At 30.2% G+C, this 27,005-nt stretch overlaps 2 protein-coding genes across 3 annotated transcripts; both read left to right on the plus strand.

The window, feature by feature from the left end:
- Positions 1-7,431: 7,431 nt before the first annotated feature.
- On the plus strand, positions 7,432-13,650 carry NHX1 (sodium/hydrogen exchanger 1). 2 transcript variants are annotated; one of them, XM_041013081.1, is made up of 15 exons: positions 7,432-7,927; positions 8,003-8,607; positions 9,168-9,286; positions 9,897-9,994; positions 10,220-10,279; positions 10,357-10,403; positions 10,483-10,677; positions 10,808-10,854; positions 11,303-11,369; positions 11,456-11,556; positions 11,646-11,747; positions 12,028-12,166; positions 12,263-12,325; positions 12,437-12,520; positions 12,850-13,436. In XM_041013081.1, exons 2-15 carry the CDS (start codon positions 8,434-8,436, stop codon positions 13,192-13,194), a joined length of 1,641 nt encoding a protein of 546 aa, XP_040869015.1. In that variant the 5' UTR covers positions 7,432-7,927; positions 8,003-8,433; the 3' UTR covers positions 13,195-13,436. The 2 variants fall into 2 exon arrangements, with proteins under 2 accessions (XP_040869015.1, NP_001237166.2); NM_001250237.2 differs by having other exon boundaries at positions 7,450-7,927; positions 8,277-8,607; positions 12,850-13,650.
- A 1,411-nt stretch (positions 13,651-15,061) lies between these two features.
- Positions 15,062-17,362, plus strand: LOC100819854 (protein CANDIDATE G-PROTEIN COUPLED RECEPTOR 2). The gene is made up of 6 exons (XM_003556443.5): positions 15,062-15,588; positions 16,153-16,344; positions 16,436-16,598; positions 16,679-16,781; positions 16,886-16,967; positions 17,096-17,362. The coding sequence occupies exons 1-6, from the start codon at positions 15,319-15,321 to the stop codon at positions 17,171-17,173; spliced, it is 888 nt and encodes a 295-aa protein (XP_003556491.1). The 5' UTR covers positions 15,062-15,318; the 3' UTR covers positions 17,174-17,362.
- The last annotated feature ends 9,643 nt before the right edge of the window (positions 17,363-27,005 follow it).

Below are 27,005 nucleotides of genomic sequence, written 5' to 3' on the forward strand. Positions count from 1 at the left end.
ATACTAAAATTTAAACTTAAGACCTCATATATTATTACAAATTTCACCACTAGATTGATCCTTATAGTTAAAAAAACTATTAGTTTATTTCTTGTATTTATCCAAAAAAAAAACATTACTAAAATTATAGTAACTAATATTTTTGGAAGAAAATAGTAATATATTATTTGGCACACTTTTTCAGCATACATTTATTATTATTATTATTATTATTATTATATTTTAAATCACATAATATGGTGGATCACAAATCTTATTCAATGAATTTCCCTCTTAATTTTGTAATGTGTATCCAGTTCCTATTTACAGATGTACATGTTATGAATGTTTAACGTCTAATCAGTACAAAAAAAAGCAAAAACTAATCATTGTAGTTTTTCAACTTGGTTGGAATCATTTAGGCATGGCAATGGGGCGGGTCGGGGTCGGGTTTTGTTTACCCCACCCTCGCCCCCGACTCCCCATTTCCCTCTCCGCCCCTGCCCCTAAAACCGACGGGGGTGTATATTTACACCTCATCACCGTCCCCGACAGGGGTCGGGTTTTTCCCGCCCCGTTCCCGACATTTTTATAAAATTTTATTAAAAATATAATTTTTCATAAAATAAAAAATATAATTTTAAATAAAACATAAAATTCAATTCAACATTAACATAAAATTTAATCTAATAGTTTCATATTTCAATGTGTTATATATATTAATAATTAGTGGGACGGGTTCGGGTACGGGTTCGAGGCGGGTATTGAGAATCTCATCCCCGACCCCGAATCCGAATTTGACTATCGGAGAAAACCCGACCCCGATCTCGGTCAACTCAGATTTTACCCATCAAAATTGGGATGGATTTGGGCCCATTACCATGCCTAGGATCGGTCTTGTTATTGTAATCTCTTTACCTGCAATCTCTTTTGCTTAAGAAAACAAACTTTAATATCAGTGTGTTGTATATCAATGTTGGCTAAAAGGGCATTCAAAACACACTAGTAGTATTTAATACTACCTTATAAACAATAAGAGAATGTATGTTAAAAATATATATATTCTAACACTTCTCTAAATTTTTTTAATGAAATTTATAATTTTTATTTGATTCATCAATTTTTATTTACTCCAATTATACAAATTGACATTACTTAATTCATTTTAATCATGGAAAAATTAAAATATCCACTTTTATTAAAAAAAATAACATAATATGAATCATTGAAGCATAAAGATTTGTTTAAGAAATTGATATATTTCAACAAATATTTTTTCATATATCTGAATTTAGAGATCAAATTCTAACTATATATTTGTGGAATTTAATATTATTAATAGATTATTACATGAAATATGTAGTCAGATTGATCTCTAAATTCACATATATAAAAAAATATTTGTTGAAATACATAAATTTCTTAAAGGAATCTTTATTCTTTAAAGAATCAATCTATGAAGAAAAAAAAATAGTCTGTAGCTTTCAAGTAGAGAAATGCCGTAGATACAAATTAAAATAAAACTAAAATTAATTCTCAAATTTCAATTTTACCTTCTTATTGAACTTTAAGAAATGATATTAATTAAAAAATGGAAAAGTAATTTAAGATGGATCCCCCGTGATCCCAGAGGGGGAGGTGCATGGTTAGTTGCAATATTAATTTTCATGAGATCTCCGTGGAGCACGCTATATCAAGTGTCTTTCGACAAAAAGCCAAAAAATAAAGTATCTTCTATATTTTTATTAGTAATAATATATTTATTCTATTTTTTTAATATCAATTTTTTCTTTGGTTTTTTTCCTTCACAGGAATCCACCTCTAAGTGATGTCAACTTTTACCAAAAATAGATAAAATATTGTACATACTTGAATCACAAGTCATTTTGATTCGTTTGATGGAGCAGAAAGAAAACAAAGATAGAGAGCAAATGTGTCTTAGTTGCTAGTTACGAGAGCATATTGAAAAGAAGAACTAGGCATTGTTTGGTTAGAGAAGGGTAAATGAAGAAAATGGTTTTAATGGAAGAAAGGAAAAATAAAATGACAAAAGTTAGATTTATTTTTCAAACAAAATTTGCATTTTATCTTAGTAATAGTTGTTTGTCAGATTTAATTTTTTTTTTATAGAAAATAACCATTTTCACTAAAATGAAATGCCGATGTTGTAAAAAAAAATGAAATGTCGATTTTGATAAGATGATACAATCAACAGTGTCTCTGGTATTATATTTTTTAGCATAATCATAGCTTTATAGGAGATTGTTAGCAGAAATATTATCCGATAGCTTACTTTGGTCATATCGATATTTCTACTAACAATGGGTCTATTCCTATTCTAACACTATCTAAGTTTAATTAAAAAAATAGTTTAATTTAAGTCAAAAAAATTGTTAAAGGGGTGGAAAGAGAAGGAAAAAATATTTTATTATTTTCCATTCTCATATTTGATTTGCAAGGAAAGAAAAGAAAAAAAAAACACAAGGTTACTCCAGTCAACAAAGTACATAAAAAAATATGTAAGAAGAACCTTAATTCCTATCATTCAAAACTCTTAACGTAAAATTATTTTAACTTAATAAACATTTCAAATTCAAATTTTAAACATGTAAGTTCCTTAATATTCGAACAAATAATTTTATAGTCCATGTTAACAACCTACGCTAAACTAACTTTAGGCCAACTTTAAGAAAAACAAAGATAATAATTTAATACAAGATGAAATGCACACAACTAATTATCTTATGTCTTAAAAAAAGTAATCATGTTGTGTGCTAATAAATGATAACGTCACATCATTTTCTAACTAAGGATGTAATCAAATTGCGTTTTATGAATGAAATATGTTCGACTGAATTAGAAGACTATATAGATTTAGTTAGTTTTGATTGGTTTACAATTTTCAAGACAACACTAAGAAAATTAATTTGATCAAATTCAAGTTAGCCTAGATATAGTCATGTATATTTATATATTGTATATAGAAAAAGATTTTGAAATGAAGCACAATTGTAATAATTGTGTTTGGATGGATGATACGTGGTGTGCTAGTATTGAACCTATAACGAGCTAATCGAGAGAAAAACAAGAGATGCACCATGGGATTCTACCATAATGAGAAGAAATAGTTATCAATGTAATGAATAATTGAATATACTAGGTGGGAGCCATCAAAAAAGGAAAGGATGATGACAATGACAACCCAACTCAATAGAAACAGAAAACGTGGCAACAATATGATAGGATTTGAATTTGATTTATAATCACTATACCAAATTAGACTTTTAACAGTCGTTTCACATTTCTAGCCACTACTGTTAAAAGGGGAAAGACCAAACATAGCATTTTAGTACCACCATATTTACCCTAAAAAAACAGCAACTAATTAACAGCAAAATTGTTATATTGCTGTTAAAAATAAATAATGGTGGAACACTTAAAATCAAATAGTTGAACAATTAAAACTCTATTGGTCAATCATAAATTAAGCTACAAGACGGTACTTGCAGGTGATGGGTGCTGATCTTAAAGAGTCTAGATCATCCATAATTGGGGTGCTGATGACGTATAGTTTAAGGTGGGGGGTTCCTCTGGAATCTTCCTATATGCACTGCCAAGTTGTATATACTAAGATTCTTGACCATTTATAGGGGAAGCAATTACCATATTATCACCATTTCACTAATTATTATAAGTCTACACGATTATGTAGGAACAACTCAAACCCGAAGGGTTAAAAGATCCACTTGGCCTTTCATCACCAAATGACATTACTTTGCCTTTTGATTGATGGCTTCACCCAATGGTTCACATCACATCCACTTCAATTAATGGCTTGAATTCCATCATTTCCAATTCAAATATTCACTTCCATCACCTGACACTATTCCCTCGAGAAATTTATTCCTAGTCCCCAAAGAAATGTCTCCATCAAGAAATTTATTCCCAGTCATCTCTTAGCACACCCAATTCATTTTGAACCTCTGTCCACACCCTTCCATTTTTTTCTTTTCTTTTCATCACGAAATCTGAATAATAGAAGTTCATGAATAAAAGAAGGAAAATCATGTGAGAAAAAGAAAAAGAAATAAAAAAAAGAAGAAAACAAGAACCATTCAAGTGTGTTGACTAAATCAAAGTAAAAAAAAAAAAAAAAGTAACTTTGTAAATGTCGGTCATTAAAATTAAAAAAGTTAATGTCACCAACACAAATGTCAGAAAAACAAAAACAGTATTTCGTCTGTTATAAAGACAAACAGTATTTCGTCTCATAAAAAAATAAAACATTAATGGGAATTAAAAAAGAAAGCTCCATGTGGGGTGGGGAGGCAGCTATTCAACGTGGTATTTTGGCAAATTCTATTTCCTATTCAATGTGACAATGAACTCAATAGAGAAGAACTCTACTACGCCAGTGAGCAAATGATACATATCCCCACTTATATAAATGAATGAGTGTCGTATCAAAGATGAAAGCAAATGCTAAGATGCAAGAATATACTAAAGCCAAATAAATTTTAACACAAAAGTAACAAAGAGTACATATGATATAAGAATGATTATCAACCGTTAAATTAAAATTAAAATTTTAAAATATTTAATTTTTTATTTATTAAATCTTATAAAAAAAATTGTTATGAAATAAACATCCTAAATTAAGGACCCATTCAGATTTGACTGTACCTCTGAAGCACGCAAAACTTTAGTATTTTCATATCTTTCTAAGACAAAGTCAGCATCACCACTGTGGTTCCTTTACTCTCCTTGCCTCTTCTTCTTCTTATACTCAGGGCACTCCTTCTTGAGATGTTCTTCACACGTTAACTTGGTCTCACAAGGATATGAAAGTGGAGGTTTTATGTACTTTAGAGGTATCAGTCAAACTTAAATGGATCCTTCCTTATTCACGATGCTCATTTTATAATAGGTTTTATTATTAAATGGTATTTTAATTTAAAATATTTTAATCTTATTTTTATTTTAATTTAAAAAATAAAATTAATTATTTTCATCCTCACACGGTCATCTTTATATATATTAGTCATAACTTATTAAAAATATAGTAATATCTATTCAAACAATAATTTAAACAAACTAACCTTGTCTTATTTTTATTATCTTTATTTAATAAATACATGTTAATCCAAAAATTATTCATAAAACAAATAATAATAAAACGAGTACGGCTGTGTTTTTTTAACAATATATTTATGGATCTTTTAACGATTCTAAAAAATTGCAAATGGTGCAGTTAGTTATTCATCTAATATTTTATATTTTTATGAAATATTATTAATATTTTAATTTGTGCATTGTACGTGATAAAAAAATATTTTCCATACAATTATAACCTATAATAAATAATTTTTTAATCTGTAAAATATATTGTAATTAAATCATAATAAAAAATATTTTGGATTCATAAATTATATTTTGTGTTTATAAAGAATGATTTAAATCATTAAATAAGATAATGTTTAACTATTGAGTATTTATTAATAAAATGATTGAAATTCAATTTATTGATAGAAATAAAAATAGTAGTTTGAGATGAATGAAAGAGAAGTTTTTTTTACTAGTTATGACTTATGAGAGTGATATGTTATGAGTATTTTCAATTTCAAATTATATAATAGAGATAATATTAAAAATATCTATCTCTAAAAAAAAATCTAATGAAAAGATTAAGAGTCTGATTTTTTTTTTAAAAGAAAATCAATGTTACCGTTATAATTTATAATATTAGAATAGATGTTGTATGTATAATTTATATGTTAACATATAGGTTGTGTTGGACAAAAGCTAACTCAAAAATTAGTTAAAAATTGAAAAATTAGTTGAAAAATAAATAAATTAAATTATAAATATTTGATAAAATTAAGTGTTAAAATAGTTAAAAAATATAAAATGAAAAAAATAAAATCTTTATTTATTTAAAAAAATATTTAGAAAATTAGATAAATATAATGAATATAAAAATGAGAGAAAATATAAAAAGTTAGAAGTTATTGTTTTAAAGAAATGTTATTTCAAAAGTATAATTTCAAAAAATATTAAAAACTATTAAAAAAATTATTTACTAAATAATGAAATAAAATTTTCAACTTGTAAAGAAAATTAAAAACTAACCATGGCGAAGTGTAATTTTTTGGTGTGATTCAGAGGGAATTGACGGAAACCAGCCCTACCCATGAAACGAATGAAGAGTAATGACAAGCATTTGGTAAGATTTTATCTTGAATGATGGGATGATATAGTTATTTTAGATTTTTTAACGTGTTTGAGAAATATCTTTTCTCTTCCTATTTGTCCCTTCATTTAAGGAGACAAAAACATTCTTATTTATTTGTTCGGTGACAAATCTTTATAATATGGTTACCGAAAAGAATATAAAGATAGTATCAATCAATAACAAGATTAAAATTTTTCATTGCATTTTTTTTACTGAATTGAAAAATAATATAATATAATACAGTATCAATCATATATATTTTTCATTGCATTTTTTTTACTGAATTGAAAATTTTACATTGCATTTTAATTCAAATTTTAATATTAAAATTTAAAAGTCAATAACAAGATTATCTAATGTAAAGTTAATAATACTTTTTTATTTTATTTTAAATTGTTTTTTTATAATAACATAGATCAATGATAAAAAAAATCAATTAAGACCTGCTTTTTATAACAACAAATTTATTTATTTTTATAATAATAATTTAAAAGTTATATTTATCATAATTAATGATAGACTGATTATTTAAAAAAAAATTAAAATAAGAATGTATTAAAAGAGTTTAGTTCAAATTGACAGTAGTATCATAGTTTTTTTTTTATATTTGAGTTCATTTCTTCGTGATAGAAAAAAAATAAGAATGTATCAAAATTAAATTTAAACTGTTATTATTTTAAATAAAAAATGTAGCATTACTTATTTTTTAAATGAATTAATTAAATCTATCTAATCCAATGAAAATAAAGAAAATCAATCAAAAAATAAAAAACCGAACAAATAAAAAATTTGAATTTTTTTTATTGGATTGAATCGAATCTAATTTTTAAAACCAATCTAAACTAAACTTATACATATGTATATATTTTTATTTATAATTTAATAATATTATTGATGTTTATATTTTTATTTCTTATATATTTATCAAATTATCATTAACTTATATCTATTTATAAAAAAATATTTAATTAAAGATATTTTTTACTAATTATTTAAGTTTATATGCATAAATATAATTATATAATGAGATATAAGTAAAATATTTGATATTTTACATTAACTTTTATTAAAAATAAAAAATTGAAATATTTAAATTTTTTCTTTCAAATCAATCCATAAATATTTCTTATTTTGTTGCTTAGGTATTAATGGCCGCTAAACAAATATTTTGACACACACGTGATTAAAATAAATTGCAAATCTTATACTCACAGAGCGTCAACTACTACATGTCCGAGTTCCGACCAGGCACTCATCTAGTTAACCTGGACACGTCGCACGTTAACAAAACTCTTCCTTGTCTTTGTCTCTCTATCTGTCCACACGCTTCTCGTTCTCTCCGATCGTGTCCAATTTCCAGAGCTTTCCCCCTTTTTTCTCTAAACTCTGATTTCAATACCCGAAACTTAAAACTACGATATTTTCCTCAGCTGTCGTTTATTCCCTTTCCGATTCTCCAACGACATCCCTTCAACTTCGTGTTTAAACTCCTACTTGCTGCGCTGTTAATATATTCTTTATTCTTTTTTTTCCTCCCGTTTCTAGCTTGATCCCTCACACAGAGCTCAAAAGTTGTTCCAATTCCCCAAGAATTCGAACACGAGATTAGTTCCTAGCTCTCTCTGTTCGAGTTCTTTGGACCTTTGATTCGTTGCGTCGTTTCCATAACACTCACGAAATCGTAGACTCTCCGCAATGCTGCTATCGTGACTTCTGGTGAGCATTTTGCTCTATTACTTTGCAGCTATGGCAAAATTGAAATCCCTTTCTGCGTTTGTTTTGTTATTGCAGGATTTCATCTTCTGCTGTTGAAGATTTACCAAAACTAAATCATGATCGCTTCTTAAACTGCATGTTTCTAATTTCCTCACAGAATTATTACGTACTAACATGCGAAGCTTTGGGATTAAATGATTAATTTCCCCCCAATTCTTGTTTTTTTTTTTTTTTTTTTTGCTTTTTTTTAATGTCTGCGCCTGAAATAGGATCATGTTAAGTGACGAAGGTGATTTTTTTCCCTTGTTATGGAAAATCTTAAAAAACACATTTGTTGCTCTGATTGCAGTGATTCTGTTTGATGGCGAGATCGTGGGGTTCATAACATGGGAACCTGGGAGAAATAGATTTGTACAGTAAATTGGCTTTGAACTTGGCGACTCAGCAATAGTCTGAATTTCTGTAAAATCTGCTTGTGTAATTATTTATTGTGGAGTGTGGACAAAATGGTTTTTGAAATCAGTACTGTTGTTTCAAAATTGCAAACGTTATCCACCTCAGACCATGCCTCCGTGGTCTCCATGAACTTATTTGTGGCACTTCTTTGTGGTTGTATTGTCCTTGGCCATCTTCTTGAGGAGAATCGGTGGATGAACGAGTCTATCACTGCTCTTTTGATTGTAAGTCTTCACTGACCTTGAGCTTGTTTGCCATAAGCTGTTGTTCTAAAGAATCGGTTAAATTAAATGTTTACAAAATGATCTTTGTTGTTTGCCAATGTTGCAACAATAATAGATTTAGTCTCTATACTTTGATAATATATTCTCTTTTGTCTGCGTATGAAACAAATTTACATTATTATTTGGCTCCAACATAAAAAACTCTTTGCATTTTGGTCTCTACAGCTAACACACTTTTTTGATTTAGTTCCTGTTGGAAAAGTATTCTAACACCGTTATAATGTTAACAAATGGTGGGGAGTAATTTGCAAATTTTTCCCATGTAGGGACCAAAATGTAGGATTTTTTTCATGTAGAAACTAAAATAGAAAATAATGTCTAAGTTTAAGGATAAAATTTTTAATTTAACCTAAAGAACTGAGCTCCTCCAAATATTTTTCCATCCTTTAAGAGGCAATTATATCTGTGTATTGATGCTTTGTTTGAGCAATAGTGGGTGCAGCTTTTCTTTTTCTTGTTTCTATTGGATGATGATTAAATTTCATTTTTGTTGTTCTCAGGGTGTTTGCACTGGCATAGTCATTTTGCTGTTTAGTGGTGGCAAAAGCTCGCATATTCTTGTTTTCAGTGAAGATCTTTTCTTTATATACCTTCTGCCGCCTATAATATTTAATGCCGGGTAATTTTATTTTTTGGCAGCATTTCTTTGTGTAGTGAGGAATCGATGCTTGATACTATTTATCATTGTCTAATTAAAGAAGGGGAGGTGTTTTGTTTTGCCTCTATACAAATTTAGATTTCTTTGCAGACATCCTTTGTGATAATCTGAGTTGTCTGGTAGATGTTCCTTGATACAATATCTAATAGCATAACGATTAGTGCTCATCTTTGATCTTTATCTTCTTTTTTGGGGTTGGGTTGGGGAGGGCGATTGAATAGAACATATTTCTGCAGAACCAGTCATAATAAAACAATGGATAACTTTTAGGAGCATATTTCATCTGCCTCCCAGTGTTTGAATTATACCTGATATGGGCACTCTGTTCACTTGCTTGTACTTGTATGAGTGACTATGTAGTTAAAAACATAAATTCTGTGTACTCATGATATGAACATGAATTGTATTAATGCCATATGAACAAACTTGAGAATTGTTTTTGCCTCCTAAAACCCTGTTCTGCCTTCTGAGAATCCCTATTTTATTCTCATCTTTTGACTTCACAATTTACATGTACGATAGATTGCAGTTATTTTTTTGTTATGAATTTGTTCCCTATAATTTATTTCAGGTTTCAGGTGAAAAAGAAGCAGTTTTTTGTTAACTTCATGACCATCATGTTGTTTGGTGCTATTGGCACATTAATATCTTGTACCATCATAACTTTGGGTATGTATTGTTACTTTAGATGTATTTATCAGGTTGTTATTTAAGATTTGACATAGTAAGAAAATAATTTATAATCTGATTCATTACTAACCTAAATTTACCAATTGGAAGTTTTTTTGGTTTAAAGGACATATTGATCAAGTAAATTATATAATTACTTTGAGCAAATTAACCATAGAGAAATTTGCCTACTTCAGCCGACTTACATTTGAGGCATTATTTCAGGTGCCACACAAATTTTTAAGAGGTTGGATGTTGGTCCACTGGAATTAGGGGATTTCCTAGGTATTTTACTTGCCAATCTCATCTACCTAGCAACCTCTCATTCGGTTTTTGACTTTCTAATTTATGATAATTTCCAGCAATTGGTGCAATATTTGCTGCAACGGATTCTGTTTGCACATTGCAGGTTTGAAAATATATTTTTTAAATTCTTCCTTCAACTAAGGTATCACTGCTAGTTACTGAACTTATAAATGATGATGCAGGTGCTAAATCAGGATGAGACACCTTTGCTGTACAGTCTTGTATTTGGGGAGGGTGTTGTGAATGATGCTACATCAGTGGTGCTTTTCAATGCAATCCAAAGCTTTGACCTCAACCAAATCGACCCTTCAATTGCTGGGCACTTTTTGGGAAATTTCTTGTATCTATTTATTGCAAGCACAATGCTTGGAGTGTTGGTAAATGTCTTTCTCCCTCTTATTCTCTCATGCATGCATCACACAAACTCAAAGACAAGATCTATATCAACATCACATAATAATAATATGACTTGTGGCTCTGGTCTAATGTATCTTCATTACCTTGCAGACAGGTCTACTTAGTGCTTACATTATTAAAAAGCTGTACATTGGCAGGTATCTTTGCATTTTTCCATTTCTATTGTCTGTTCAGCAGTAAATGTGATGATATTCCACTGTTTTGTTTTACATATGCAGTTTATTCATAATGAACTAAACTTGTGGACGATTTTATGTTAATAAATAAAATTCCTGCTTCATCCAATCTCAATTTTTTGTATTTGTTAACTAAACAAAAGTCTACAGTTTAAGAAGACTATATTGGACTTGCTTTGATTGTTTTAACTTTGAAGTAGCCCATCTTTGTTAACCACTTCAGTTGAGCTTTTATTATTATTGTTATTGTTATTATTTTATTGTGGCTGTTGTTATTATTATTAACTGGTTTTAAATGTTATGCTGTCCATTATAAATGACTTCATACCACAAATAATAACCTGATGAAGAGTTATCAATAAAAAAGAAATTATTTACCAAGGCTGAACAAAATTCTCCTTAATTCCAGGCACTCTACAGATCGCGAGGTTGCTCTTATGATGTTAATGGCATACCTCTCCTACATGCTTGCTGAAGTAAGTTTTAAAGAATTTTAGTAATGTTTTATGGATGCTGCAACATTTGTCATTAACATATGCTGATGTATCTACATCTTCTGCAGTTGTCCTATCTGAGTGGCATTCTCACTGTATTCTTTTGTGGGATTGTCATGTCTCATTATACCTGGCATAATGTGACTGAGAGTTCAAGAATCACTACCAAGTATGTCTTCTAAATAGATTTCCTCAAGATATACGCACACTGTCCAAGTCTATGCATACCTAAACATATTTTTCATCCAACTCTTGCAGGCATTCTTTTGCAACCTTGTCTTTTGTTGCTGAGATCTTTATCTTCCTTTATGTTGGTATGGATGCCTTGGACATTGAAAAATGGAAATTTGTCAGTGATAGGTATTCTTTAGACTATTGAGCAATCATTTATTCATTAAGCTTTCTGAACTCATGAAAAATTGCTGAATGGCAATCTTTCTTGTCAACAAATCGGTATGACATAACTGCTTGATGCAGTCCTGGTATTAAATTCGTGTGACTGGAGAGTTCTTCTATAGTGCTGTTTCTGTTCTTTCTCTTTCTCGAAATATTATCTTTCACTCATGAATCTTTCCTCTCAAAACTTCCTTTTGTTATAATAGAAAAACAGTTAATTTGCTATACCTGGTTCTTTCTGCAGCCCTGGAACATCTGTAGCAACTAGTTCAGTATTGTTGGGTCTAATTCTTCTTGGAAGAGCAGCTTTTGTTTTCCCCTTATCCTTCCTATCCAACTTGGCTAAAAAATCACCAAATGAGAAAATCAGCTTCAGACAGCAAGTATGGTTAAATATCTGCCAGTGAGTTCCCTTTTTCAGGTTTCTTGCGCTACTACCATGTTTTACTGATAGGTTTCTCATTGTTTCTCAATTCTAGGTTATCATTTGGTGGGCTGGTCTTATGAGAGGTGCTGTTTCAATCGCACTTGCATATAATCAGGTAGGAGCAACAATGCTGATTATGGGTTTTGTCTTTTGGAAAATTGAATTATCAGTCACTGGTTCAGTTATAACCAGATGCTTTAAAAACTGATACTCTTAACAAATGCAGTTCACCATGTCGGGGCACACTTCACTAAGAAGCAATGCAATCATGATCACAAGCACCATCACTGTTGTGCTTTTCAGCACAGTGGTAAGATATTTGTTTTGTAGTTTCTGACATCCTTAGCCAGTGTCCATTGGTTTTTTTTATCAGAGGAGGTTATTTTGTCTTTGTTGCATCACTGATAATCATGCCATTAGATTAACCATTTGACTTGCTTTCTATGATAATAGAAAGATTGATTTTTCCACTTAATATGTAACTCCGAAGCTAAATGACTTTGCCCACTTGCCCTACTTTGCCAGTCTGCACCATGTGATTCTTGCAATTTATCAAATTTTCTTCAAATTAGACGTGGTTAAATATTATTCGAATTTCTTTAAGGATGGTGCTGACTCAACTTAATTCCAATTTCTCAGGTGTTTGGTCTGTTGACTAAGCCACTAATAAGGCTTTTACTGCCCCATACTCCACATCATAAAGAATCAAGCATCACGATAACCACAGATCCATCTACTCCAAGTCCAAAATCAGTCACTGTCCCACTTCTTGGGAGTGCCCAAGAATCTGAAGTCGATATTGATGGCCATGATATTCATCGTCCAAGCAGCATCCGTGCTTTACTTTCCACTCCAACACACACTGTTCATCGCTTGTGGCGTAAGTTTGATGATGCATTCATGCGTCCTGTTTTTGGTGGCAGGGGTTTTGTTCCTATAGAACCTGGCTCACCAACTGAACGTAATGGCCATCAATGGCGTTGAGAAAAAAGCCAAGAAATATGTAATTTGTTTGTAAACTGCATAAGTTTTGTGGAGTGAGCAATGCGTGTATAAGAATCCTGTCCTGAGATTTTGTTTAGCTCTTTGGGTAGTGAGAACGCTGTGCAACACCATAAGCATCTCAACTCATCTCTACGTCTTCCGTAAAATGTAATATTTGATTATTAGATTTCTTGTACTAAAAGTTTGAATAGCTAAAGCTAAATTATTTTTATTTTTTTCAAGTTGTATTTTGTTGGGTTTATCGTATGCTGCTTCTGCCTGTAAGAGATGAATTTTTAGAGCACCTGATTACCAGCAAACATCTCACAATCACATTCTTATATGTGCAAACATGATAGTGCACATTAACTATGAATCATGACATTGCAGAATTGGCAAAATTTATTCTAAATAAAGAGCTTCCAAAGGCTCATCATTGTAATTTTTAACTGGCAAAACGGATTCTTTTGGTCTCACCTTATTCTTTCTTAGCTGAGGTTGTTGACACTAAAGAGTTGCAAAAACCAAGGGTGTAATACTAATAGACAAAGTATTTCAGAGCTTCTCGTTGATTTTTTTGTTCTTTCTCCTGGGATTATTTGTACTTCGTTTTCACCCGAAGAGGTCAAAATGTTACAGCTTGCAACACCAGAGGACGAACAATTTGGAACACTTGAGATGACCCACAAAATGTTAGAAACGTGGAGGTAACAACTTTTTTTTAGAAAAAAAGATACCTTAAAAATATGTTAAACTGCTAATCATATACGAACTTATAACAAATAATATTGAAACATTGGTAGATTAACATATTACTAACAAGTTTTCTAAGCATTGGACGTGAATTTTTAATTTTTAAAAAAATGTATATACAAATAAATAGTATATGTTTCCAATATTATAATAAATATTTATTAAATAAAATATTCTAGAAATAAGAACTTTTAAACTTATAGAGTAAATTATAATTGTTAAAATTAAAATACGTAATCTTTATTGATAAAATATGTTAAAATTTAAAAATCAAATTTAAATTTAAATTTAATTTATCAAATGTTATTTTAAAAAAAGATTATCAAATGTTATCAATTCATTTTATGATAATTATTAATGCAGATCTAATATGCTACTGTTAATTTCTTAACCATTATTCATAATGCATGATCACAAATTCACAATATCCTAATGCTAATAAAGACGCTGTAAAATTTTGGGGTTATAAAGATTAACTTGATCATTAAAATTATGTTTGAGAAAATGAGTTGAAAGTTAGTTGATAGCTGAAAAACTAATTTATAAATTATAAGTATTAGATAAATCTAACTATTAAAATAGCTGAAAAGTATAAAATGATAAAAAAAATCATGATTTATTTTAAAAAGATAATAAAGAAATTACATAAATATATTGAGAATAAATATAAAAGAAAATATAAAAAATTAGAAACTAACGTTTTAAAAAATATTACTTTTAAATAATGTTTCAAAAGATACTAAAAATTACTCAAACAAAACTTATTTATCAACCAACTAAATAAACTTTTCATCTAATAAAAAAGCTAAAATATTTGCATCAACATAACTTAAGAGAGAAGGGAAAGAGTGAGGTAGTCTGAATAATTTCTTCTAACAAATAATAAATTAACAATTAATATTGATCTTAAAAAAACCATGCAAAATTTTAGTTTATTAATTATTATTAGATTAAATTAGTCAATAAGTTCCTAAATTATTTAAATTTTTTTAATTAGGTTCTTAAAAAATAAACTTGTAGTAATGTCTTAGATCTTGTACATTTTTTGGAACAGATCCCAGAAATTAGTTTATACCAGTGACTTGAAAGTTAGGCACCAGCCGATTAATTTAAGCTTATTATTTTTATTTTGAGGGGGTACAGAGGAAGGAACAGTAGTGGTAGAAAAATAATTACAGAAGCTGCCCACACAAAAGAGGCATCGATGATGTTTCTCTGAGTCCCAGGATTCACGCATTAACCAACTGTTGCTGTTCCTCAAAACTCAATACGCTACACACTCTTCAACTCTTATTCCCTTCCTCGATTCCACTTCTCCGGATTAGGGTTTTCTTTCTTTCAGTAGAAAAAGAAAAGGGTGGTTTGGGAGAAATGGTTGAGCAATCGGTGCTGGCACTGGAAAAGCAGCAAGGGTCAAATCCAGTGTTATCAGAAGGAATCCACGATTGGGTGTTTGAGTGCCATGGGTTTTTGCACAATGCGGGTTTGATCATCGCTTCCTTTCTCTTCCTCTTGTACTTAGCACTGCAAGCTAAAAAGAGCTTCCTCAAACTCTCCCATGGCCGCTCTTATATCATTATTTCCTATTACGCTTCCCTCTGGCTTGTCAGCATCCTCAATCTTCTTTGGTGCTTTTCCCAGGTCAACCTATTTTTTCTCACAATTTCTTCAATTTAGTGCATGTTTGGGTTCAAATTCCGGTTAACGTGTGATTTTAAATAAAATGTTCACTTTTTTATTTGGTTTCACGTTGAAGAATAGATTGATTCTGTGTCCAAAATTGATTTTGAATTGAAGTAACTTTGTGTTTGGATAAAAAAAATCATACTACTTACTTGCTTTTAATTTTTATTTTTTAAAAAAAACATCATCAATTTTGCAAACATTCACCCAAACACACACTTAGAGGATGTTTGGTTCTGCAGTAAACCTCCCAAAACCACATCAAAGACGTGGAAACACTGTCATGATCCCAAGTAGCTTTGCATTCAGTGGGTATATGGGCACTTTTATTTTTCAGCACACCGCTACGCCAAACATGCACTTAGTAGGGTAAAACTTTTAGTAGTAATTTGTATAGAGGTACGATTTTGGGATCAAATTGAATATTTTTTTTAACTATATCTTATTTTGTTGTATAACGGTGTTAATTATTATTTGTGATTTGCTTGCGTCGGTGAATGTTTAATTCTTTGGTCGATGCAGGCGTGGGAGTGCTCTCCTGGGAAAGAGTTTGCGTGGAACTTGTTGTCCCTCTTTACTACTTCTGGAATGTTGTTTCTAGAAGTGAGCTTGCTGGCTTTTTTGCTTCAAGGAAATAGTACCACTGGCTTAGAGGCGTTGACACGAACTTTTGGTATATCAGGGATTATTGTTGGTTTTGATATCTTGTTGAAGGTAATTCTGTCGTTTTCTCTGTGAGCTTGCTGCTTGTCGTTATTATAATTAAAGTGTATGAATTGTTGCAATTGCACCTTTTCCTTGTTAGGCAATATATCTGTTTGCATTTGGGATTCCAATTTTCATCAACAGTGATTACCCTACTCCTCACGTGAAGTGGAACTTGTGGGTTGCCCACAAGCTGTTGCTTACCCTTGTTTATGGTTTCATATTGTTCATGTATCATTCTAGGTGGAGAGAAAGGTTACCTGGTAAGTTAGTTGCCTGGATTGTTATATTGCATCTTTAATTAGCTTTATGATACCATAATTTCTCTTCCCCTTTTTTACAGCAAGGCCTGCATACTACAAGTATGTTACTATTATGCTCATCTTGAATGCAATTGCACTGTTTGCTTGTGGTATTACAGGAAACGGCACTGCATTTGGTTTCTGGTTAGATTCTTCTATTCTATAGCTTGGTAGAAAAGTGATTCTTTTGAACTTTTTTCTTTGCCATCTTTCTCTAAAGCTGTTTTTTTATTTTTTTTGGTTCACAGGTTATATCATTTCACGGTTGTATGTTACCATGCCGCTTATCTTCCCCTGCTGTATATAACCTTCCTGGCTGACTTTTTTCAGGTCATAATGCCCTTCACTTAATGCCTGGGGTTCAGTTTTTACTAGTCAAACCATGTTATTGTTTGTAGTTAGGACAGTCTTCCTTCTTTCATTGATCTGACTAGTTGTAGTTATTGTGATGATTACAGGAGGAAGATTTGCATTTGGAGAATGTGTACTACTCTGAAATGAAAGATGCCGGTTTCTTTGAAGCAGATTGGAACTGATGTGGTATCGACTGCTAGATTAGATTAATAAGGCCTCAATGTACTAATTGCTGGGCATTCGTTCACGAAATTTGTAAATAAAGTAAATATTTTAGTAGATAAATTTTTTAAAAGAAAAGCCGGTAGCCTTATGTTAATGTTATATTAGAATATTCTATGCGTGATTATATTGAATTTAAGTTGTTTGTTGGTGCAATGAATCATTTTCTTAAGATGAGTGCTAGAACAGTTGTAAAAAAAGATGAGTACCAGAACAATGAATTACCTTTTAAGCATTTAACGAGTGTAGAAAAATGTTTTTATGCAGATTTTTTAGATCATGTTACATTTCATGGTGCATCAGTGACTATTACGCCAGAGATCTTACATGTCTTGCATAAATATAATGTTTGGTTGGAGGGAAGAAATAGAAGGGAAGAAAGGGGAGGCGGAGGTTATAGAAAGTGTATGGTTTAAGTTTTAAATATTGGGAAAGGAAGCAAGAGGCGTATAGTTTCTCCCATCCTGATTTTTCTTCTTTAACATTGAGGACTTTTTTTCAAGTTCAATGGAGGGGCGAGGCCCCTAACGAGCTTATCCAACATGAGGAGACCAAGTTGGGTGTTGAAGACCAATATTGAGGGGTTTGGATACATAGAAAAATTAAGAGTAATTCATGAAGTGCATGTCAACTGAGGAATTTGGAGGGTGAAAAAAAATAGAAAATAGTTATTTTTATCTTTGAATGTGTAGAGATAAATTTATCCCTGAAAGATGAAAATTTAAATTTTAATCCCTGAAAGCGAAAAAAGTGCGATAAATTCATTTATTTGTTAATTTTCTTTTGTTACCGTTATTGAAAAAGTCTGTGTGACACAGAACTTGAGAGCGTCCTACACATTAACATTACATTAAACAGTTAAAAAAATAGGAAAGCAAGCATAAGTTAAAATAAACATAATAATAAGCATAATTTCTTTATTGCTATTAAATTTCTAATGTGACATTATCTTACTCAAAATATGAGACTAAAACAAAAAATGCACAGCCATTAAGTTAATCTTTACAAAAAAAATGAGACCCAACTTGATTTTACTACTACCTAATATTGTCACAATAAAAATTTTAGAGTAACAAATAGATTATGTTTATTAATTAAAGTTATATTTATTATTATATTTGTTTTAACTTATGTTTCCTTTCCTAATTCTTTTTAAGTGCTTATTATAATGTTATACTTATATGAATGTGTAAAGTGCTGATAAATTCGTCACCGAATGTGTCATGTAGGCTCTTTCGTTAAGAGAAGTTCACAGATAAAATTGTCGCACTTTTTTTACTTTGAGAGACTAAAATTTGGACTTTTATCTTTTAGGGATGAAAATGACTATTTACTCAAAAAAATAATAATTAAGAATGCATGTTATGTTGCTAAACTTATTATAACGTATTAAACATGAAGTGGGGGTCATTACGCTGACACACCATCCACTCTATCAAATAAAAATATCCAAGGTTTAGTGTGTTTTTGGCATTCGAAAATTGATTCTAGGTTCAGAATTAATTTTGAATATATTTTCATATGTTTGATTTTATGTTAATGAAAAATTCAAAATTGATTATGAGTTTAAACAATTTTGAGTAATTTTTGCGTTAGATCCAAAATTTTATATTGAATTTTACTCATAACTTCATTTTTTTTATAAAACATCCAAACATAAAGTGCATAATTTCAAAATCATTTTTAACTAAAATTAATAATACAAAATCAATCTTGTCAACGGTCGTCCAAGCATACTTAAAAATTAACCTTTTCTCTTTGATTTTATTAATTCATGTTTCCATGCTATTATGGAATATAATGATCAAAGCGAAAAGGGTTATTTTCTAAAATTGAAGTAGTTTAGTATAGGATGTTAATCATGCTATAGTTACATTGTTACACTATGTGTTCGAATTTTCTTTAGTTGTTAGAACTATAATAAAACATGACATCATGTTGCCTTGTATCAGCGAGTATAGGTCTGTGAATATTATTGATAAAGAGGATTCCCTTTTGAACACCACGGGCACACAAAATATGGGGAAAAGGAGCAAAATCTACTTTATTTCTTAGGTTATGGTATAAATATAGATAGATTCCGCTTGTATTTTTCTCCAGCTTCTGTCACAGACCTTAAAGTAGTTATTAAAATATATTTACGAAGAATACAATGGAGAGTTTGAGGGTGGAGGTGGGAGTAAATCTACATCCCCATGGGATTTCAGGGGCAGGGACGGGAAAATGGAGAGTTTGAGGTGGGGGCGGGGGTAGGATAAGCAAAAACCGTCCCAACCCGTCGGGTAGCCATGCCTAAACAGAATATGCAGATAAAACACCCAAGGCTCAAATACCCCCCAATACTAAAATATAGAAAACTATGCATGTCTACCAGAGATAGGTACATGTTTACTCTAAGGACTCTGTTTACTGATGATCTCCTCAATAAGATCTGCAGCTTCCTGAACTATTGGGATGCTCTGTGCACTATCTTCTTCTACAGTGATACCAAATTCCTCCTCAAGCCCCATCACAAGCAGAGTTAAGGTGGCCACAAAATTCATCATTGTATCATTCTTTAAACATAAAGCAAATGCTACAGGCACTAAGGCACTTTCTTTAGGCTGTATCGTTCAATTGCACATGCAATAAATGAAAATTTTATGTTTCACATTTTTTTCAAAAAAAAAAAAAACCACATGTCAATTAAGAAATCAAACAGATTTTTTCCACAAACACATGTTCTACGCAAATCCGTACACACGTAGTTATTATCATCGTTGTATTACATGCACAGTATTTGACAAATTAGATATAAAAAAATTTCTAGAAACGAACCTCTGCAGAAGTGGATTACAGAATTGAGAATTCAGAGAAAACTTGCACGTAAGAACAATAATAAAGAAATAGAAACAAATAAACAGACAATTGGAGGAATCATAAAGCGATCAATCACGAGTTTATCACAAAAAGAATGAGTAAAGCAAATCGCAGAATAACAGTCACAATTAAAAGGTTGAAAGCGCCAGGGAGGATCAAACGGAAAATGAAAACGATACCAATCTCTTATTCAAGTTGAGACGGAGACAACGTTCGGAGAGTAATGCTCCGGTGAACGTGTTCGTGGCCATGGAGGTTGGTGCAAAGATGCAAAGATAATCGAAAGAGAATTGAGAAGGTGGCGGAGAATGCGAAGAGCGTGAATAGTGAAGTGAAAAGGGCGTCGTTAAAGAAAGAATAAATAGAAACAGCTCTTTCCTTGCGCTGCTTTTGTTTGGTTCCTTCTCTCTCTCTCTTCCAAGTCAGACTCAGCTGAGAACTGAAATAGCCGTCGTCTAAGATTTGGGCCACACATTGAGCCCAAAATAGTTGGGCTAGAATCAAGGCGCGAGCCCAAATTACCAGACTGGGAGTTTGATTTGCTTCGCGTAGCTCACATGCATTCCAACAATTACTGTGTTTTCATTTATTGATTCTTCAACAAGGACAAAAGATGACTTTTTTTCTTTTAGAGAACACGAGTACCTTTCACTGGAACTAATTTTATTTGAGCCAAATAAAATAACTATAAGCTACAAACTACATGCCAGAACTACCTCGAAAATATTGGTTAAACTAAAATAACTTTATGTTAATTGATTCATGTGCTAAGGGATGCAAAAGATTGTTAAGTAAGTATATAAAAATGGTAATATTAAAAATAAATAAAACTAAATGTACAGCAATATCTTTAATTTTTCATGTGAGTTGTACATACAAATGCTAACATGAATTGGGCCGTATCGAAATGAAGGGAAGGAGTCCACTCACGGGGCATGACTCACAGGAGATGGGTTAAAATTTAAGAATCACCTGAATCAGTACATAAAAATCTATGTAGGACTATAGTTTATTCATGTGAATATGACCTGACATAATTTTGATTAAGAAATCTCACTTTACAAAAAAGGATACGATTATTTGATCCCACGTGTGCATTATTATATCATTTTCATAAATTAAATCAAACACTCTTGCTTCGGAAATGGATTTTAAAATCAGACTGTTTTTGAATGTAACTTTAAAACTTTTTTGTTTTATATGAATAGAATTTTCGACTTGTATATATTTTTAATTATGACCTGAATGCTGAATGTGATGATGAAAATGTACGTGACCCTAAACCACGGCAAAGTTATGAATGAGAGAGAGGAAAGGGTTCACGTTCGTTGAAGGTGCTTCGTTGTGCAATTTGTGTGTTCTTTATCATCATTTAATGTGAGTGATAAACATTTGGCAGAGGTTTATTGAATTGCCTTGTCAATCATGACCAAGGTTGCTAGGTGAACCATCTTAATAGGTAATTTATTGTGGACCGTGTTAGAATATAAAGAGAAGGCAAAATTAGTTAATATAATTAAACTACTGATGATTTAGTTAGTTATTTAAAGAGATTTATTAGATATAAATAAATGAAGAAAAATAAGAGAGGATAAATTTATTATGTATATTAAACATTAGTTATTTGTAAAATAAAAAATTCTTTTGTGAAGGAAAAATTCTTAAAAGAGAATTTTGTCTCTTATTTTCTATTCTTTTTCTGATCGGTTAATAAAATTTTCTTTTCTTTTTCTTTCTTATTTCAATTTCTAACATACCATTATTTTTAACCATTGATTTATGGGTAAATAATTATTTTTGTCTCTCAATGTGTAATTTGTTAATAAATATGTTCCTCAAGGATGAAAATACAAAATTTAGTCCCTGAAAGTGTAAAAAGTGCAACAAATATGTCCTCTTGTTAACTTTCCGTCTGTCAGCGTTAATAAAATAACCTATGTGGCACGAAGGGACAAATTTGTCATTGAAATGATTGTCAACGTGGATTGTCAGCATAGAGACATATTTGTCATAATATTTTTTTGACTTTTCGTCTTCCCACTCTGCTAATAAATGTGTCCCTGAAATATGAAAATGCAAAATTTGGTTCTTAAAAAGTACAACAAATATATTCAGACGTTAATAATAGATTGTGATTAATTATTATTATTATTATTATTGTTGTTGTTGTTGTTGTTCTTATTCGTTTAGTACTTATACAATATATTTTTTAAATTTCCTTTTAATATATATTTTTATTATTTTGATTTCCTTCTCAAACATTAATCTTTACTGTTAAAAAAAATCTTTATCTTATATCTTATAATTTTATCAAATTTCTCACTTTTAATCTTTAAAATTATTCCATATCACAATTCCAACTTAAGTGCCCTCATATTTAGATTGAAAATAATATGTCAAGAGTTTTGAGTAGAAAAAACACAACCGACCGCGAGACCAAATTTATTTATTTATTTATTTTAAAAAAAGAATTTAATCAACTATTTTTTTATAAAAAAAATCTCACAAAATTTAAACTAGATAAAACTAAAGTAAAATTATAAGTCTTTTTTCTTAATCAATAATATATATATATATATCAAATATGAAAGAATCCCTTGGATAAATCTTATGTTCTTCCATTTGAGACAACACTTATTATACATAATATGAATGAAATGAAAACAGTTACTAACAAATAAAGAACCCAAATAAATTTAAATAAAAAATACAATAATGTTGAAACTAATATAGAGGTTAACTTTAAAAAAAAAAAAAAAAACTAATAAAGAGGTTTATTCTTTATCTTTGAGATGTGGAGTTGTATCTCTCACTGATCTAGGGGTTGCAGCGACCTTCAAAAAATAAAAGGCTTTCATTTTTTTAAATGGTAACTCAATTTTTTTATATCATAAGACTAAAGAATTTTATTTTATTTTGGAAAATAAGTAGTTATATTGATTAATTAAAAAACTAATTAACAATTTAATAGATGGATAAATAGATAGTTAATCAAAATATAAGAGTTCAAATCTTAAGTTGTATTTTAGTGTTTTTTAATCCCTTTTTTCATAGCTTCTCTCCTATACAATTTATTATTAATGTCTGGATATATTTGTCGCATTTCTCATAGTCGGGGACTAAATTTTATATTTTCATCTTTCAGGGACGTATTTGTCAGCGTAGTGGGAAGATGAAAAGTCAAAAAAATATTATGACAAATATGCTCATATGCTGACAATCCACGTTGACATTCATTTCAGTGGCGAATCTGTCCTTTCGTGTCACATAAGTTATTTTATTAATGGTGACAGACGGAATGTTAACGAAAAATATATTTGTCGCACTTTCAAGGACTAAATTTCGTACTTTTATCTTTTAGGAACGCATTTGTCAGCGAATTACATATTTAGAGACAAAAGTAATTATTTAGCCTTCATTTAATTTCATTATCATGAATCCCTCCACACCAGATACCTTCATCTTTCTCCCATAAAATTTTCCGAACACCGTTAGCCGTCACTAGAGGTAATTTTTGGTGGCCGCATTTTTTCTTCTTCTTTTCTTGCCACCTCTACCCTCTTCGCCTTATTCTCCGACCCTGACTACTCCATCTTCTCTCACACCGAAACCCCATCCTATGCATTCTCCACCAAAGAAGATGCAACGATGAACATAACTAAATTATCAGGTGGAGAACCTAAATAAGAGCCTTAATCCGATTTTCATTAATTCAAAGTGTTGATGTTGTCCTCAACCAATTTTCCAAGGACCAAATCAAGTTCCAGGAGCTCTCGTTGTTTGTTTATATGTCAAAAACGAGTAAAGCTATTAAGAAAATGATTGAAAATCCCCTGAAAGTGACAGACCTATGGTTATCAGTAATAGAACACCATTGAGCATGCGAAGCTCATCCTCCCTCGCCTCGATTCTTCACTCTGAATATGATCATCTTGTCGGCGCAAAGCTTGGTGAAATTGATTTCGTCGACATTGATGTTTATGAACTGGTATTGTCCTCTACATTCAAGCTAGTGGAGGCACGAATGCCGTGCCCGACAACACGAAGACAAGAGGTCAACTTCGAAGAAAAAGAGGATGGAGGTGGTGAGAAAAAGATGAAAAATAAGAGAAGAAGAAAAAAACATCGCTGCCAGATATCGTCTCATCAGGGGCGAATGGTGGTCGGAGATGAGGCGGGAAGGGTAAGAAAATCAGGTGTTAAAGGACCTATATAATAACATGATTCATTTGATGGTTAAGCATCATGATATCCATTATAGCCTAAACCTATTAAAGTTGTCTACCCTAGTATTGAGGGTTAATCATTTATGTAGTTTGAACTTTTTTTTATATACAAGAATTGAAAATAATATAAGAGGATTTACAATAATTTATATTTTTTTATTCAACAAATAGATTAGTTTGAATTTTGAGGTATGTATGTACGTTTTTCTTTCCTGTGCGGTAGGTTTCGGAAAAATGTTGTGGTAGCTTTAAAAGAAAAGAAAAATAAAGAGAGGTGAAAAGTGGTTTTCATTTTTGGCCATCTCAAGTCTTTTTCAGGTTCAGGGTTTCTCAAATAATCATCCAACTTCCTTCAGTTTTGCCATTTTGAAATTAATGTCAAAAACAGGTGCACTGATTGTATCTAGATGTTAACTCTCCCCCTGTCGATGCGTGAGACATATTTGGATTGTTCTATGAACTACAAGAAAATAATTTAATATTGATGATAAGGACTTCTTAGTAATTGCATGCATTATTAGTTTTGGTTAGATGTTGATTTCGAACCCATCATGCTAGATATAATTTTTTAATTACATGAAAAAGAAAGAAATTAAAATGGTATAATAAACTAATTTTCTCACATAAGTTAAAATCAATTTATGTATTTTAATAAAGAGATTTTTTACTCTCAATTCATATTAGTTATATATATACTTTTTTTCTTCATAATTGATCTTTATAAAAAAAAACATTTATGTTTAAAATATGATTAGATATTATAAATGGACATCTTTTTCTAAGAAAATTTGAACCTTAATTTCCACTTTTGTAAGAGATTAGCTTTTTTTATTGGACCAAATGTCATTGTTAAAATAGGAGAAAATAAGTTTGATTCTCTCTTGAAACTCTTTGACCTAATCCATTTAAGGCATAATATAGTTTAGCTTATCTAGCAAAAAAGCTGATATCAAGTTTTTTTTTTTAAAAAAAAACAATTTTTTTAGTTAAGTAGATTAGAATTGTGTTTCTCAGAAAAGCTTACTAGACTTAACATACCGATATGTTTATAAATAATATTAATTTTAATAAAATAATAATAATATTCAGTATACAATATAATATCATGATTTTAACAATTAAAGTATTGTGTTTATGTTTTAAACTAGTTTTACTATTTATAAAATACAATACGTTTTTGTGGTTTTAACCATTTTTAGTTTGATAAATTCGTTGCCCCGTATACGTATGCTTATTGGTTTGTTTAATGATAAGTCTTAGTCCATATATAAATCTATTGGTTTTTTAGTGATAGAGCTATTAGTTTGGAAGTATATATATTGAGATATTTAGATAAGTATAGATCCGCTGATTGATCTATTAAAGTCATAATATGAAATAAGCTTTTAACATGCTAACAAGCAATACTAAACTTACACAAATATCATGTCAAGCCTAAAAAACAATGTTATGACATACTATAGGAATTTTATTTTATTATAAAAAAGAAGTTGATTAGTAGGAGATTTAAAGGAGAAAAAGGGTAAAAAAAACTAAAAAGCATGTTGATGTTACTTTGCAAAAGGAATAGATTCAGGAAAAGGGTAAGGGTACGTAAGTGGAAGATATACATCATAAAGTGAGCTAATAATACGTATCATGACTAACTTTCTTTTTTCTCCTAAACAATGGACAGATTTTGAATCTTTATATTCATGTTCAAGAAAGATTATTTCAAAATTGATACTAATGCAAATTATAATATGAGTAAATTACGAATAATCATCCTAATATTTCGTGTAACTATATAAATATTTGTTCTTTTTTTTTAATCATCACCGTCATCTTTCTTATAAAGGGTGCTAATCTAACACATAAGATATATCAGTCTAATATTTTTAAATATACATAAGAAAATATCAATGTAATATTTTCAAACATAGAGGAATGTTAGTATAGGAATATTTTTTTTTATATTATGTATAATTTGAGAAAAATTCAACAGATACGAGGATAATTTACACTTATAATTTTAGTAATCAATTATTTTTATATGTTAGCTCAAGCTCATTATTTGTATTTTATTCAATAATATTTATTTTAATAGATTTTCTTTTTTCACTATATCCACCCAGGTTTCTGGTATGGATATGTTAATTAGTTCTTCATTTGCAAATCAATTGATCTCAAAATGATCTGACAACGTAGCTTTTTTTGCCATTCGCGCTCTACGTTGGATGATTGTATACTCTCCCAAAGGTTGATCTATCCAAGACTGATCTCTCTAGGGTCAGGTACTCAAAGGAAAACCTTTCTAGGTTGATCTTTCTTAGTGGTAATATTTGAAACTGATCTCTCTAAACTAATCAGCTTAATCTATCACTAAGTATCTCACAAATTACATATAAGGAGAATCCCTTTCATGATATGAGATTATTTTCTATCTCCGCCCACAATACAAAGAACTAATTCTTCACAATAAAAAATCATTCGTTAGTTTAAATTGAGTATTTATATCTTTTCAGGAACTCTAAAAAGAAAATTACACACTTTTTAAATAGTCACCTTAAACCCAAAAGAAAACCTACATCAAAACTCCTATGAATATAATAAATCAACAAAACAAAAATATTAATTGAAAATACATTTATTTTCATTAAGCAATATTTAAATACATTCTATAATCTAATTATGAAACATAAAAAAATCAAATGCAATTCAATTTCAA

This window comes from Glycine max, chromosome 20, assembly GCF_000004515.6.
Source record: "Glycine max cultivar Williams 82 chromosome 20, Glycine_max_v4.0, whole genome shotgun sequence".
In the NCBI taxonomy this organism is placed as follows: domain Eukaryota; kingdom Viridiplantae; phylum Streptophyta; class Magnoliopsida; order Fabales; family Fabaceae; genus Glycine; species Glycine max.